This window comes from Gymnoscopelus braueri (assembly GCF_963280865.1).
Source record: "Gymnoscopelus braueri genome assembly, chromosome: 3".
Classification (NCBI taxonomy): Eukaryota; Metazoa; Chordata; class Actinopteri; order Myctophiformes; family Myctophidae; genus Gymnoscopelus; species Gymnoscopelus braueri.
Window position 1 is genome coordinate 14,822,542 of NC_137612.1, and position 16,642 is coordinate 14,839,183.

General features: G+C 41.6%; 2 protein-coding genes across 3 annotated transcripts in view; one reads left to right on the top strand and one right to left on the bottom strand.

Moving 5' to 3' along the window:
* The window catches only part of LOC308080678 (sphingolipid delta(4)-desaturase DES1-like), a 252,203-nt gene that overhangs the window by 8,107 nt on the left and 227,454 nt on the right, over positions 1 to 16,642 (top strand). The window lies entirely within an intron of this gene.
* On the bottom strand, positions 2 to 15,158 carry LOC308080658 (uncharacterized protein). The gene is made up of 6 exons (XM_080422580.1): positions 14,953 to 15,158; positions 13,883 to 13,963; positions 12,071 to 12,118; positions 4,400 to 4,561; positions 3,474 to 3,557; positions 2 to 835 (listed from the first exon to the last, which is right to left on the bottom strand). The coding sequence occupies exons 1-6, from the start codon at positions 15,049 to 15,051 to the stop codon at positions 251 to 253; spliced, it is 1,059 nt and encodes a 352-aa protein (XP_080278706.1). The 5' UTR covers positions 15,052 to 15,158; the 3' UTR covers positions 2 to 250.

Here is a 16,642-nt window from a genome sequence, read left to right on the forward strand (position 1 = left end):
TTTGGGGAAAACAGCCCCAAAAGGTGAGTGAAAACACTCGAAAAATCGCTGGCAGAGGGTGTGGCAAAAATGATGTTTTATTTCTGGCAGTCAAAGAGTTAAAAATGTGTGGGAACCCTGTAATAAAATATCTAAGTATAGAGTGAATACTGCAAGTCAAATTGCACTTTCACCCTTTTACATCACAATGATTAATCTATGCCCCCTAAAAACGCTAAGTAAAAAAAAAAAGAAAACAAAAAGAAAAACTTTAAGACACAACGCAAGAGTCATTAGGATTTTTCGCATTCTCCGTCTCATCAGAATCATTGTTTGGACGGTCTGGACTCCCGGTCTCTGATGATGTCAAGGTGACGTCATCACCGTCGTCATCCAAAGGGTTGATGACCTCATCAGACGGCGGCGGGAACATCCTGTCCAACTCCGGCGTCTCGGCGGACGCGTCCTCGTAGGTGCTGACGCTGTCCGTGTCGTTGTCTCCGCCGTTCTCCGTCGTCAGGCCTTCGCCCCAGGGTCTCCGCAGCACGCCGTCTTCCTCGGCGAGCTGGCTGTCGTCCAGAGCCAGCGTGGCCGTCTGATCGAAGCTCTTACCTCCTCGGGCCATCCTCTGCAGCTTGGTGGGACTCGAGGGGTTCCTTTCGGATTCGGCGGCGGCCCCCCCTTCGGACCCTTTTCTTCTGGAGTCGTCCGATTCCACCAATGAGGAGGAGGAAGGTGGTGGTCCGCTTCTCAGAGATGATGCAGCAGCGGCGGTTTGTTGAACTTCTCCCATCGTCTCCTCCTCCTCCTCTCTCGAGACTGGGTTCACTGGAGACGCAGGTGTGGCGTTCCTCTCCTGCAACAAGCAATATTTCGTTATTGTCGAGCAAAAACCTCTTATCTCCTTATTTTAAAGGTAGGGTAAGTGATTGTTTTTTTTGGTGTTTTTTTTTGGTTAAAAAGGTTAAAGTACTATATTCTGATAGTAATCATTGCTATAGAGCGTTTGTTTGGTCACAGGGGTCTCTCCAGCTCTTTAGTAAACAGAATATAGAGAATATAGTAGATTTTCAGGTAGGTGACAACATTTAAGCCAATCAGGAGAGAGCACTGAAAATGCATTTTCTGTTTAATAAAGAGCTGGACATGGGAGACTCCTTTTACTGAACAAACACTCTATAGCAGGGGTCTTCAACCTTTTCAGACCAGGGACCCCCAAACTGATGGGGTGATGGAGCAGGGACCCCCTACCTCGTAGGGTAGGGGGTAGGCCACCACATATATTTAAAAAAAAAATGTTTTATATGTATAAACATGAACAAATGGTTGCCTGGAGCCTGCTCCTACCCACAGGTTGTCCCAGTAGGTGTGCAAAAGACCCTTTCTTTCTCTACAAAATATGTATAAACAAAAAAAATATATATAACAAAACGTTTTTAAACTTAAAAAAAAAAAATCAAACAATTTCGCGGACCCCCTGCAGTACCTCCGCGGACCCCCTAGGGGTCGCGGACCCCCTGTTGAAGACCTCTGCTCTATAGCAATGAGTACTATCAGAATATAGAGTTATTGTCTCCGCCGGAGGTGGAGAGTATGTTTTCGCTTCGTCCCGCCGTGTGTTAGCATGGCCCCTAGCCAAGCTAACATTGGTCAAGCTCCACGTGACGCGTGTCAATATGTTGACACCAATGCCTTTGATTGGCTAGAGGGACGCATGACGAAATAAAATCCTATAAATAGGTGTGTCACTTCAAAAGACCATTGACTTTTGAAGTGAGGTAAGACAGGATCAATCAGTCTTGATTGGAACAGTACCTTCAGTACCTTCCAGTGTGTGTGTCCCTCTGAGAACACCTAACATTGGTCAAGCAAAGGCGCAGAAGGCCAAAGCTAAGAAAGCATACTCATCTACAACAGTAACACAGAAGAGGACTATAGAGTTGAATTGATCCCACAACAAGGCCGAAGTCTTAATACTGTAACAATTGGCCACCTTGATCAAATACATTATGTAGCACTAGAGAAAACTGACATAGATCAAACACACCAATCAACTGGGAAGACAGACAAGCATTTGAACAAACCAGTCAATTACGACGACTCCCATATGACACATTGCTTCAAGAAGAACATTTTTTAGATGCAGACACTACATATTCAGACGCCCCTGCAGAACACCAAAAACCACGCGCATTCTACCAAGACGACCCGTTCTACCAAGACGACCCGTGCTATTAAAATAGCACAGGTCTGCTGGCGGAGACTTGTGCTCCGAGGAGCACATTTTCTAGTTTAACACTTATTTTAACCAAAGTAAATCACTTACGCTACCTATAAGTGTTTGTTTTTTTTGTAAATCAAATGGGATAGTTCACCCCCCAAAAAAAAAATCATTTTTTTCCTCTATCGATTAGTCACTACATGGAGACTTCAATTCATGTTTTTTTTTGTCGCATTCCTAGGCCAATAATCACAACGCCTCGTGCTGCGAGGTGTTGTGAGCTTGTAGATCTGCTATGTTTGGCTAAAGTTCTCCTCAGAAAAGGGATGTTAGGGTTCAAGTGGTTAAGGTAAAAAAAAAAAACATATCACACAAAGATTTGGCGGCCCCCCTGTAGTAACTCTGAGATTTTACTGTACTGTTTAATTAGAATCGATTTTACTGTATTGAAAAATAATGCATAACTTTTAGCAAAATGCTTCCATAGAAGACATGCTGGCTTCTATGGAATCCAAATGACTGAAATCAGTCGTGGCGACTGAGAACTTTAATCCATGTTTATTATGTAATGTTCCGCACTCTGCAAAGTGCACTTTTTTATCAGACTCAGTCTGCAGCAAAGCAAACACTCTCTAGATAAAAGTGTTACGCAACAGCTGAGGTGTATTATAACACCCATTAGTCAGCCCTAATGTTATGCACACATTCATGAAGGAAGTTCATGCTGTTCGTGTGAGTTCTGAAAATGACCACATACCAAACCAACTAACTACTTCTCCAAAAGCGAGTGAAACCCACAGCCACAACACCAGAGGAAGCGACTAGGGCTGTCAACTTTCCTCAGAAATGATATTAGAATATTGGTCTTAAAATTTTGCAGATATTCGAATATTATTATAAAAAAAATATTTGTATAAAAAGAAAAACTTTTTTTGACAGAAACTTTTTTATAACTTGAGACATGAGTTTTTTGTATTGTCCCTGTCAAAAAAAACAAAAAAACATTTACATTATTCTTTTTAATATTCGATTAATTTTCATATTAGAATATACATATTTTCCCAATATTCGACTAATATTCGAATATCGAATATTCGTTTGACAGCTCTAGAACCATGATCTGCTACCACCCAAATATAGAACGTTCTCATTCTACTACTCTGACACCATTCATTAAAAGATGTCACTGGTTTCTTTCAAAGTAGATTCTGACTAATAAAGTATTCAAATCAATCAAAAAACAGAAGGTTCTCCTTCGGATCATCATCAGTACCTCTTTCATTCTCTCCATCTCTTGCATCAGAGTGTGCACCATGGCCTCCAGTTTCCTCCTGGCGTCTCTCTCTCGCTCCAACTCCTACAGAGAGACATTGACGTCACACAGGGATTAAAGCAAAAAAAAAGGACAAATCTCACCACTGACACGTTTTTGTGATTTGTGAAACAGTAGCACAATATGTAGAATTATATTTAGTCGTTATCATTCCACATGTTCTATGTAAAGCCGACCAGTTGAAGAAATTGAAGATTGAAACTAGAGGAGCACAGGTCTCCGCCAGGTTAGGTAGGTTATCGTGGCCTCCTGGTGGCGCTATAATAGGCCAATGTGAAAAGGGTGCCATTTCTTCTTGGGCCTTTCACGGCAATCGGACACTGCATTCATGATTTGAGGCATTTTGTTCCAAAAATGTGTTTAGTTAAATCATACCTGCTGGTGGCGCTATAACAGGCCAATGTGAAAAGGGTGAAATTTCTTCCTCGGCCTAGTGGGAATGTGCGTGTGAAATTGCACGGAAAGCGCAAGCTGCGTTCATGATTTGAGGCATTTTGTTCAAAACGGACCAATCCTGCAAATTTTGGAAGCCAACCTTAGCCAATGAGGATGGAATATGGAAAATCGGACAGATCCGTATTGATCACATGACTATAGAGATACTGTGTACCGATTTGCATGACGTTTAGATAAAAGCTGCTCACAGACAGATGGACGGACGGACACGCGGACGGACGGACAGGGGTAAAACATACTCTCTCGCCATGCCTTTCGGCCTGGCGCAGACAATGAAACATTTTTTTTATTTTTTATGGAAGATTGCCCAACGTCACATGGTTGGGCAAGGAAATGCTTGACAGGGTTCCAAAAGAAACACTGGATGCCTTTTTAGCTAGCCAACGTAAACAGTCAAGTAAAACACATACCAAGCTGGCCTGTCCAGCTTCCCTCTGGGATTCTGCCAGTAGCTCCTCCACCCCCTCCAGAGTATCCTGTAGAACATCCACCTGGAAGAGTAGAGTCTCCCGCTCCACCTCCATCCCACGCAGCTCCTGCACCACCTCATCATAGCTGGCCTGCAGATCCAACTGCACCACAAAACACAAACACACACACACACACACACACACACACAGTAGTACAACAGTCAGTGGCTTTCAAACGTTGTGTCTCAACATCGGCTAAATCAGGGGTCTTCAATGTTTTCAGGCCAAGGACCACCCAGCTGAGAGAGAGATGTAGCAGGGACCCCCCTCTATATTAAATAAAATTGTGTTTCAGATTAAACTTTTTTTTATTACTTTGTCTGCTCTTTTTCCCTCTACACCTATACCTCTTTGCCAAAAAATAGCAGATCTACAAGCTCACAACGCCTCACGCTGCGAGAGCTTGTAGATCTGCTATTTTTGGCTAAAGTTCTCCTCAGAAAAGGGATGTTAGGGTTCAAGTGGTTAAGGTAAAAAAAATATCATATCACAAAGATTTGGCGGACCCCCTGTAGTAACTCTGAGGACCCCCTAGGGGTCCCGGACCCCCTGTTGAAGACCCCTGGGCTACATCTTTGCCAATTAAAAAAAAACGTGTGACACTTTTTTGAATGACACACCCCCAAAATAGGGACACCAGGTTTAAAAAGTGGTTAAAATATATATCATTGCTGTGTCGGGGAGAAACCAATAACCCGACAAGAGACAATATAGATTATAGAATGTGTCTTTGTATTGGGGAATGAGTGCCACACAAAGTACTGTATTGAAAAATAATGCATAACGTTTTTTGTATAGTTGTGTATATAATATTGCAATAATAATAATAACTAGACGCGTCGCAATTCTGGGAAATTGCAAAGTGTGGTTGCGACGACGCCGGTCACGGGTCTCGGCCGCCGGGACTCGCCGGGAGGCCGCGCTACGTGCCATTCGAATCGGGTGCCGATCGGATCCTGCCTTCGTGATACGTGCCGTTTTGATTTTAGGAAATAGGCCCCTCCCACTAAATAAACACACCCCTCCCACAAATGTAACCGGCCAATCATATTGTCACGTTACTCCTGATATCGCTTTTATTACATTTTGAGAGGATTGTTCCCCCCAAAAATCATGTTTTTGCATGAAACGGTTACGTTTTGTGCATTTGTGGCGCCCCCTATGGGTCAAAGTGGAAATGCTTTTGGTTTCGTTCGTGATTTCTGGCATTTTTGGTAAAACAGGCCCCTCCCACTAACTTTGGAAGCCATTTACGGACGAACGGTAAGGAATATCAAAATGTCGTTTGGATAAGTTTACCGCATGGGCCCAGAGATCATGTGTACCGCTTTTTGTGAAATTTGGACAAAATATGTGGGAGGAAGAGCTAAAAGTGTGTTTTGCAGAAAATTCAAAATGGCGGAAAATCTATCCTGACGCAAATGGGCATGGCCTATATGGGGAGTTGCGTCATGACCCAAGGAATCTAGGGGAAAATAATTTGAGATTTTACGACCTACGGTTCAAGAGTTATAGGCCAAAACGTAAAGTGGGCTGTTATAGCGCCACCATGTGGCTGACTGGTGTGATTCTTTTTTTAATAATTTTGCAATAAACTGTTAACCTCCCCTCCAAGTCTTGTAACTGTAGCCCTTACGGTTTCCAAGAAAAAAATACTTGAATGGGAGTTTTTGCAATTCCCATTAAAGTGGATGGGGAAATTTAATGCACTAATAAATCAATATAAAAAAATATATCCAGACGCAAATGGGCGTGGCCTATATGGGGAGTTGCGTAATGACCCAAGGAAAGATTTTTATTTTACGACCTACGGTTCAAGAGTTATAGGCCAAAAGGTAAAGTGGGCTGTTATAGCGCCACCATGAGGCCGAATGGTGTAATATTTGTTTCAATAATTTGGCAATAAACTATGAACCTTCCCTCCAAATCTGGTAACTCTAGCTCTTACGGTTTGAAAAAAAAAATACTTGAATTTAGTTTTTTCACTTTTCCATTAAAGTGGATGGGGAAATTTAATGCACTAATAAATCAATATCAATAAAACTATGCAACCAATCTCTTAGCAAGGTACAAGCAGTCTATTCCCGGTGAAGCCGGTCATTATGAAATATGGCACGAAATTAGGAAAAATAAACTGTGGGAGAAATAGCGAATATGAAAAAAGTTTATCTAGTGAAATAAAGTCGGTAGAGAATAATAGTCTGGTTGCCCATTCGGGCAACCACACTAATAATAATGTGTGGTTAAGTGTAGCATCCTCAGAATAACAAGGCTCGTTTCTGGGGTCACATATTTTGTTTTTATATAAAAGCTTTTCTGAAATGCAGAAAAATACAACACATGTATCAGATACAGGCACAATGGCTCCTTCTCATGTGTCTGCCTGGTTCACAATGACTAGAGTAGACATAACCAACATCCTGTTTCAACAGTACATAATCACAATAATCATCATTAGTCACTAGCTGTGCATTAACAGCAGCAATCAATATCAATTCAACAGTTACCATTACAATTTAGGCACCAAAATAATAAATGCATTCATCAAAAACAACAATGGCAAATAAAGAAATATTCATATTGACAGTGCTACAGTATTAGCAATGATCAAAAGGAATACCTTCAATAATACCATCATAATCCACCTTTACAGTAAATTATATTTAGCTTCATCCAGTGGATTTATAGCATACACATTTTAACTTAGCTTAACACATCGGGTGCCCAAACCGGAAAATTACGTGTTTTCAAAGAGTAGAGTAGTAAGGGACAGATGGATCACCGTGCCAAATCTGGCTTCCATCCACTTCCATTCTATCTCCTTGCTAAAAACCTCTGTATCTCCTTAACTTTTTACAGTGGGCAAAACGAGTCATTCTCGATGCGCGATCGCTCCGCAATGGTGACTCGCATGAGACATGTTGTTCCAGGCTTTAGCCAGGACCATCCATTACTGTGCACGCATGCATTGTTTACGTGTGTGTGCTCGCCGTGGATTCCACAGCTCTAAACAGCGCAGCGTTGCAGACGGTGAGATTTCTGGCACCGAACGTAATCTGTTATTATAAAATTCTGGCACCCGATGTGTTAATAGAAGGCCTCCTGCAGTAATCAGTATGGCCAGAGCAACACCATGTGCTAATATGTAGCCAACAGGCTGATAAGTTTCCCCAAATTATAAAATCTGACTTATTTCTAACAAACACAAACACACACAACAGTTCATAAAGTTTTCATGGTTTTTGCACTAGCCCACCTGAAATGCAGGAAAATACAACACATGTATCAGATTGATACAGGCACAACAATGGCTCCTTCTCATGTGACTGCCTGGTTCACAATAGGCTCTATGCACAGCAGCCATATTGTGAAGACATTCACAGGTGTTACCAATGATACTAATGAAGGCTCTGTTCCATTCTGGTCAAACTGAGTCAGGGTGCTGATATTGTGCATGTTGGTTCACTGGAAACACTCTGCTACACCAGTGGGACCAAAATTTGGGCCCAGGGACCCTCATGGTTCCTTAAGGGGTTTCCAAATGGCCCCTTACGGGTGTGTAACTCTGAGAGTGTACAAATGGAACCAAATGGACCCCGGGTCGTGGAAATTGAAAAATCTGAGAACCACTGTGCGACACTAATTGGAACAGAGCCTTCATTAGTATCATTGGCAACACCTGTGAAGGAAGTGATAATATGGCTGCTGTGCATAGAGCCGACTGGACATTACAACCATAGATATAGACGAATCCACAGGCGCGCTGCCTGTAGCTGCCTGTAGGCGGCCATTGCTGCGGTGTCGCGTCCGCGGAACGTTGACACCGCAGCAATGGCTGCGCCCAGGGCAGCGCTCTGTGGATTCGTGTATATATAAAGGCTAGATGACTCACCCGCGCTGCTGGCCAATGGAGTACGACGTTGCCACATGGCGGCCATCTTGGGACGGTCATTCATAACATTATGTCTATGGTGCATATACTTTGAAATAACCATAGCGTGCTCAATTTTTTTTTGATTATAATTATAAGTATGCAGTATCATAACTACATCTTTGGTGTTCACAAAACACCAAACAGTTTGAAAATCGGGTGAAAATTGAGCACGCTTTGGTTATTTCAAAGTACATGCACCATAGACATAATGTTATGAATGACTGTTGCAAGATGGCCGCGGTTGAGCTACGCTTGCGACGCCCCCTTGAGCCATCTAGCCTTTATATATATCTATGATTACAACATCCTGCTTGTTAGTCTTTTTCAAAATAAAACGCAGTTGACCTTCAGAACCAGACACAACTCCATTGAGACACACCGCCATCTCCTGACGCAAAGTGGTACTGCACTACAGACTAGCGTTGCATGAACTAGTGTTGCCTGAACCGAACTGTATAGGACAATAAAATTAAAATGCAATAAAACATACAATGAGGGGTCAATGATGAACATATAGCTATGGCATGTGGCCAGAGAGGTTTCATATCGCCACATAAGCATACTAGGGCCTCATACTAGGGTACGTAAACAACGACATGCCATCAGCAGCATGTGACTGCAATCTGTTCTTGTTCGTGGATGACTCGGCACTCCTGGTTTCGGGCGAGGACAGATTGCAGGTTGAGGAAGCGTAAAAAAAGACACACAGAGGCACAACACCAGAAGGAGCCCCACTGATCTCACTGTCACTGAACCCAGTTTCGGCACAAAAAAAAAGGGGGTCAAAGTCGTTCTACTGACTACTGCTATGCCACCAGAATGTGGAATGCCCTTCCAGCAGTCATACAAAAGTGTGACTCCTTACCCTCCTTCAAAACCGCTTATCAACCCCCCACCAACTGTTTCCTGTAGATATCATACATATATGAATTGAATACACAGGACCTTAAAGGTTTCATGACATTCAGTTTTACAACACATTAAAAGTCTTTGTCATGGTCCTTCAAACGTGTATAAAAAGTTTTAACTGAAAATTCCACTCTAGTGAGCCATTGCAGGTGTTTCTCTCTCACATTTCTAAAGCCTTTTCAACTGCAATGAAAAAAGAAATATTTGCCTGCGGGTGTCGCTGTTGAGGGATTTTGCCTGTCAATCATCACCTCTGCTCCGCCCCCCCCCCCCAAAGGAAAGACTAGGGGAGGGGCGAGGAGGGGAGTGGGCGGGATTAATGGCCTGTGACTTCACTATCCAAGGGCCAATCTCAGATTACTTTTCAGCCTACTTATTCAGAAAACCCCAGACCACAGAAAATCCACTGAATGTTCAAAGTTCAGATTTTTGGGGTGTAATTGAGGTCATAAAACCCCCAACAAAACATAAAAAATTCAAGTGAAAATTAATGTCATAGAACCTTAAATGGGAAACAAGCCCTGAGCGCTTATCTGTGTTCTCCTTTTAGCATTCTTTTGTATAAATTCTGTGCCACCATGCCTTGTTAAGTATTCAAATCGATCAATGGTTGGTTCAACTTGCTGTTTTAAATAAACACAAGTTACACTGAGGAGCAAAGCTGTTGTGTGGACTTCCATACTGTCATTTAGGGTGTTCAGCACCAGCAAGTAACTGGATGTGAACCAGTGTTGATTTCGTCGACTAAAACTATGACTGCCTTTTTTTTCACTGACGAAAACTAAATAAAAAACAAGCTATGACGACTAAAACTATGACTAAATATACTGACAATTTTGTCAACAAATAAAAACTACACCGAAATGATAGTGAGGGACGAATGGAGAAGAGATCCAGTAGAACTAAAAGACAAGTCATTTTATGCTTGGTTGCGCTCGGGGCGTTGCGCTCTGAAAATAGCAGATCCACAAGCTCGCAACTGCGACGCGTTGTGAGCTTGTAGATCAGCTATTTTCATCATGCAACCAAGTGTAAAATCAGCCATTACGACGCCATCAAGGCACCACCAAAATAACTTTTTGTCGACAAAATCAACTGTAGATTTAGTCGACTAAAACTTTTCAGATGACTAAAATATGACAAACTAAACAGAATTGTATTCAAAAGGCTGACAAAAACTAAAAAAGAATTGCTGTCAAAATCAACACTGATGTGCACAACCCACTTGTTTAGAACTGGTTCAACTTGGTTGTCACTTGGTTGCCAAGGAGGCACACCTGGCCTCGTCTCATTCATAGCTCACTGTATGGGAGGCACTGCAGTAACAATGTCAGTGTGGGCAGCAGATCCATGTGGCCATGATGACTAATGTGTGTGGGCGCTGTTTCTAACTTCTACTGTGAAAACAATGCTTCAAAACTACAGTACAGCTTCATGTTGTGTAGGACCACAACAGAAACGAGTCTCCAGGACTTTTTTGTGTTATCCTTTTAGCCTTAATGTCTTACCGTACCCCCCTGCTGTTTACATTTCTGACTAATTATGTATTCAATCAATCAAAGGCACCTGGAAAATACATTTGCTCGCACATGTACTATACATTTTCACACGCGCCGTACGCACGCACACAGCTTTGAAAAGCATTACTACTGAAATTAAAATTTGAAGAAAAAAATGTAAGTGTGCCATAGTACATCATTACACATATTTATTTAGCCACATACATAAACTAACCTCTGTCTAGATTTAACACACGAAATGTGTATATTTGCCACTCAACATATACATTAAGAAGGCACACAGACTTTAACATTTCAGAAAATTTGCGAGCTTGTACATCTGCCATTTTTGAAAATGTACAATAAAAACAATAATTTTGAAAATGTTTACACAAATCTTCTTCTGGGGGTCCCTAGCACTCGTTTTTCAGAAGGGGGTCCGCGGCCAAATACATACCATTTTCGGTGGTGGTCCTTGACACGAAAAAGTTTGAGAACTACTGGTTTAGAATGGGCCTCAATGGGTTAAACATAGTAGGGACAAACTGAAAGGTAAACGTATACATTGATTTTTGACCTTTGACCCCCACCCTTACGTCAACACTGACCTACGCCCACCTTCCAGTTCTCAGTCACTCGGTTACTGATAAGCTTTTTAAATACTTTGGATATTTAAATACAGCACATTAGACTGGAAATAAACTCCTTTTGACAGATAATGTACAAATATATATGCAGGGGAACCACTTTTAACCCCTTCAATCCGAGAACACATCTGTGTCGTTTTTAGATTTCTTTGGTTATTCAAAAATAGCAGATCTACAAGCTCATAGTGTGGCACCGAGCTTTTAGATCTGCCTTTTTTTTTTATCGTGGAAATCTTTGAATATATATACATTTTTAACTCAAATCTTTACTTCTGGGGGGGTCCCTAGAACATCATATTTTGAGATGGGGGTCCGCGGCCAAATACATATCATTTTGGGGGTCCTTGACATGAAAAAGTTTGAGAACCACTGATATTATAGCATTTTTTTTCAAAAAACTGTTTTGATTTAGAAGACATTTGTAGAATCCCAAGAAGCAAAGATTTGAGTTTCAAATGTTAGCTTTAAAAAAATATATATATATTCAAAGATTTGCACACATTTTCATGATTTTTGAATAGCCAAAGAAATCTTAAAATGACACAGATGCGTTCCCGGTCTTAATGGGTTATAAAGACAAGTCTACCAAAACTGTTAAGATGGTGTAAAATATATGACTCACCATGTCTGGGAGGCCCAGGTACAGATCTTGATCCGACTGATCCAGCAGCTAGAAGAAAAGAACAAGATGATCAGCTGCTGTATGTAAACGTGAAGACGTTTACATTCCATAGGATGTCTCAATACGCTGACACACACTGTGTCTCAACGTTGGGTTCAGGGACCACCAGATGGACCCTTACAGGTCTGTAACTCTGAGAGTTAAATAAACACTTGAGGATTTTTACAGTGTAGATTGGGGTCCCTTTAAAAAATATATTTTTGTCGGGTGGAAACCTCATATGTCAAACTGATACTTTTCAAGATTCAAATTCAAAAATAGAAATAGTAGCAGATCTGATCTACAAGCTCAAAGCGCGTCGCTTCGTGCCACGTTTTGAGCTTGTAGATCTGCTACTTGTGTTGCTTATGTGACGCTGTAGTATGATCAAGTAAGGCGTTAATTTACGAAAAAAAAACACAAAATGTTTAAATATGAAGATAAGAGGTTTCTGCCCCGACAGTAACGAAATGGGGGTCCGTGGCCTACTCAATACATATCAAACTGGGGGGGGGGGGGGGGGGGCCGTCCTTGAAAGCCAAAAGGTTTAGAATCACTGAACTAAACTACATACTAGAACCCCAATCTAGGCAGGGTAAGGTTATTTGTATAGTCTATTTGTATAGGAGCACATTTCAATAACGAGGCAGTTCAATGTGCTTTGCATGAAACATTATGCAAAGATAACACATTATAATCTACACTGTAAAATCTTCAGTTCTTATCTAAAGCTGCACTATGTAACATTCCTCTTCTACTTTCCCCTGATTTGAACCCGCACTCCTGCGGAATTCCTGAATTTTTTTTCCTCCCCTTCCATTGAGCTAATAGAGCCTGCCTGCTTGCTCAGGGGATAAATTGAATATTTATTGACCTTCAGGTCAAAATTCATGTCAAAACAGAAACAGGATGGTGTCAAAGGCCATGTGTCACCTAGACCGTTGGTTCTCAAAGTGGGGTCCGGGGACCCCCAGGGGTCCCTGGGGGGGTTCCAAGGGGTCCCCAGCAAAATGTGTTAATATAGCATCATAATATTTTTTATCTTTTATACTTTGGCTATTAAAAAATAGCAGATATACAAGCTCATAGCACGGCACCGAGTGCCGCGCTATGAGCTTGTAGATCTGCTATTTTTTTTTAATCGTGCAAATTTTTGAATATGTATATTTTTAACCGAACATTTGTAACTCAAATCTTTGCTTCTGGGGGTCCCTGGCACGGCATATTTTTAGGTGGGGGTCCACGGCCACATACATATCAATTTGGGGGTCCTTGGCACGAAAAAGTTTCAGAACCACTGACCTAGACACAGGATCTAATATACATGTCTCAATAGAAGAGCACAACCACCCAAATTGTATAAGTTATATTGTATTCTACCATACAGATTGGACAAAATGACATGTTATTCATTAAAAAGATCGAGTTATATAGTGCTGCTTTAACTCAGAGTGTACATATGGAACCATTCAGGGTCCATTTGGTTCCATTTTGTAGGCTACAACTTTTCTGTTGTTGAGGGGAAAGCTTTCGCTGAAAATTTCGCTGAAAATAGCAGATCGACAAGCTTGTGAGCTTGTCGATCTGCTATTTTCAGCGAAAGCTTTCCCCTCAATACCGATGCTGTCGTTTAAGTGGCTCACCAGTGCCACTTTATCCATTTATATGTTGGCTCATTCAAAAATAGCAGATCTACAAGCTTACTGTACATCATGATCTGCTATGTTTGAAATATTTTTTAATAATTACATTAATTGTATAGCTGTCCCTTACCTGACTGTCCCTCCTGGCTGTCCTCTTCAGGGTGTCTCCTCTGCTGTCACTGCGGACCAGCCTTCTGTTAGGAGTCTCCGTCTGGAAGAATAATAAGGCACAGAATATGAACAACAACACGGTTATGTTATCATTATTATAAAGCTTCAAAAACTACTTTCAGACATTATAGAGAACATACTATATTTAGACCCTAATTTGTTAGGAGGTAATAACAGCTAACACTCTTAATTCGCGTCAGGACAGGAGATATCCTGAGTTGTCTCAAATTAAACTATTATATCCACAGTCCTCCTGGTTAAGCAAGGACAACAACAACACTGTATCAGACAGACTGCTAAAAGAAAAATGAAATAAATAAGCTGATCGCCGATAATATGACGTTACATTCCAGTAGTCCTCAATACACTGACACACAATGAATATAAAACTGGTGTATTGTTATTATATAACATGTAGGTCTGTCTACCACCAGCAGCAGGAGGGTGCTAAGCAACGACACCAGATGGGACTATAATAGCCCTGAAATGGATGAACTTCAACCTGGTGTTTGCATTTTCTCCATTTACGGCCCGTACATCTACATAAACGTTCAGATTTCAAATATAAAGTGCTTACACCATGGCCACGGATGTTATAATTATGTACGGGCCCCCAGATGAACCTTTATATTCCGTATTGTTCAATAAAAAAAGCATTTTAATCTGATCGATGGCCATTTTCTCATAGTTACTGTATAATGTATCAGGGTAGAGTGCAATACATCTCCCAACCGATAGGGTCGCGTAGTTGAACGCAAATGGAGGAAATACGGAGAAAATGGCCATCGACCTGATTAAAGTGCTTTATTATTGAACAATACGGAAGGTGCGGGTACTTCTGAGGGCCCGTACACAATTATAACATCCGTGGCCATGAGGTAAGCACTTTAGATTTGAAATATGAACCATTATGTAGATGTACGGACCCAAAAGGGAGGAAGTGCAAACACCAGGTTGAAGTTCATCCACGACGGTCGTATGATCGATGGCTACAACGACACCAGATGGACGTGCCAGACATCCTCTCACCTCCTTAATAATGCTGCGAAGAGACTCATCCTCGCTCATTCCCCGAGAAAGAGAGCGTTTCTTCGGCGACAAACCTCTGTCAATGTTCACCGAATGCATTCTGACGGAGAAACAACAGATAAACTAACTCCTGGTGGGTGATTTTATGGATATTTTACGGCTGTTTGTTTGGCAATAATATGGTCTGATTTCTCAGCTTTCACGTTTGGGTTTGGTTGAGGAAAATCACCACGACGCCACGCCCTGTCAGTGTTGCCAGGTTTTGACAGAGAAATAAGGAACTAGGTCTGATTGATTGATTGATTGATTGAATACTTTATTAACAGTTTACCCCAAAAAAACACAGAGGTACAGTTCCATACAAAAGGATGCTAAAAGGATTAAATCCAAGAAAGCACTATGGCTTGTTAGTTTCCATTGGGGTCCTGTGCATTCAATTCATCAAAAAGCAACTAGCTGTGGAGTTTGCATGTTCTCCCCGTGTCTCCTAGGGTAGGTACCCTCACAAAAACATGCAGTAATCCTGGTCACTATACTGCCTCCCCCTGGCCAGCCGGGGCGCCTGATGGAGGGGAAGGGAACTGGTTGGAATAACGTGTTCCTTCCACGCGCTACGTCCAACCAGGGAAACTCTCCCCTGTCAGGTGAAAAGAAGGTCAGTTGGCTCTCATGCATTGAAGGAGGCATGAGCTCGGCCCTGGCCTCCCTAGGTTGGCAGAGGGAAGGTAGTGCCCAGGATTACATAGACAATTGGCACTGGGTGTAAAAAATAGGGTTACAAAATCGTGGGATAAAAATTTAAGAAAAAAAAAAAAAAAAAAAGCAACTAGCAACTAGGTCTATGAAAACAAGCCCAAAAGAAGCGATTAGGCTACATCGGACGAAAAATAGCAGATCTAGCTGATTGTAGATCTGGTAATTTGTTTTAATCTTAAAAAAACATTTTGAAAAATAAGTTTGAAACATTTTAACGACACAAATCTGGTACAGGGGTCACAAAATATTTTCAGATGGGGTTCCGTGGACAATTATATATTGGGGGTCCAGGGTCCTCGACATAAAAATGTTTGAGAACCACTGGTTTAAACAACATTAGGAAACAATCCCCAAACAAGCAACTACACTTTAGAAACAAACCCAAAGAACCGCAACAACTACAAATTTTTACAAATAACTTTACAGAAAAACAATCCCAAAGTCGCTTATAATACGCAAACATGGCAACACTGCTTCCTGTCCACGATCTCCACGGAAGCGCTAAGTGGACAAAATAGTGCCAGGGCCAGAACTACATGTTTGTAGTTTTTTTCCCCCGGAGATGAACTTTCTTTCTTTCTTTCTTTTTCCTTTATTTATTCAGGGAACCTCATTGAGAGCAAGCTCTCTTTTTCAAGGACAACTGGAATGTTTGGCCCATTCACTGGAGGTCTACTGTGTAAGCAGAACGTTTTCATAATTGTCCAGACTATCCCCAAGGGGGCTAGGATATGACTTTTTACAGGGGCCAGTTCCGAATTGCAGCCACCTGCTGAGCGCTCTTTTAGAGCGGTTTTGAAGGAGAGTATAGACCCCTTATCACGTGGTTCTCAAACTTTTTCATGTCAAGGACCCCCAAATTGACAATTATTAGCCCGCGGACCCCCATTTAAAAAGATATGCCAGGGACCCCTATAAGAGAAGATCTTTATGG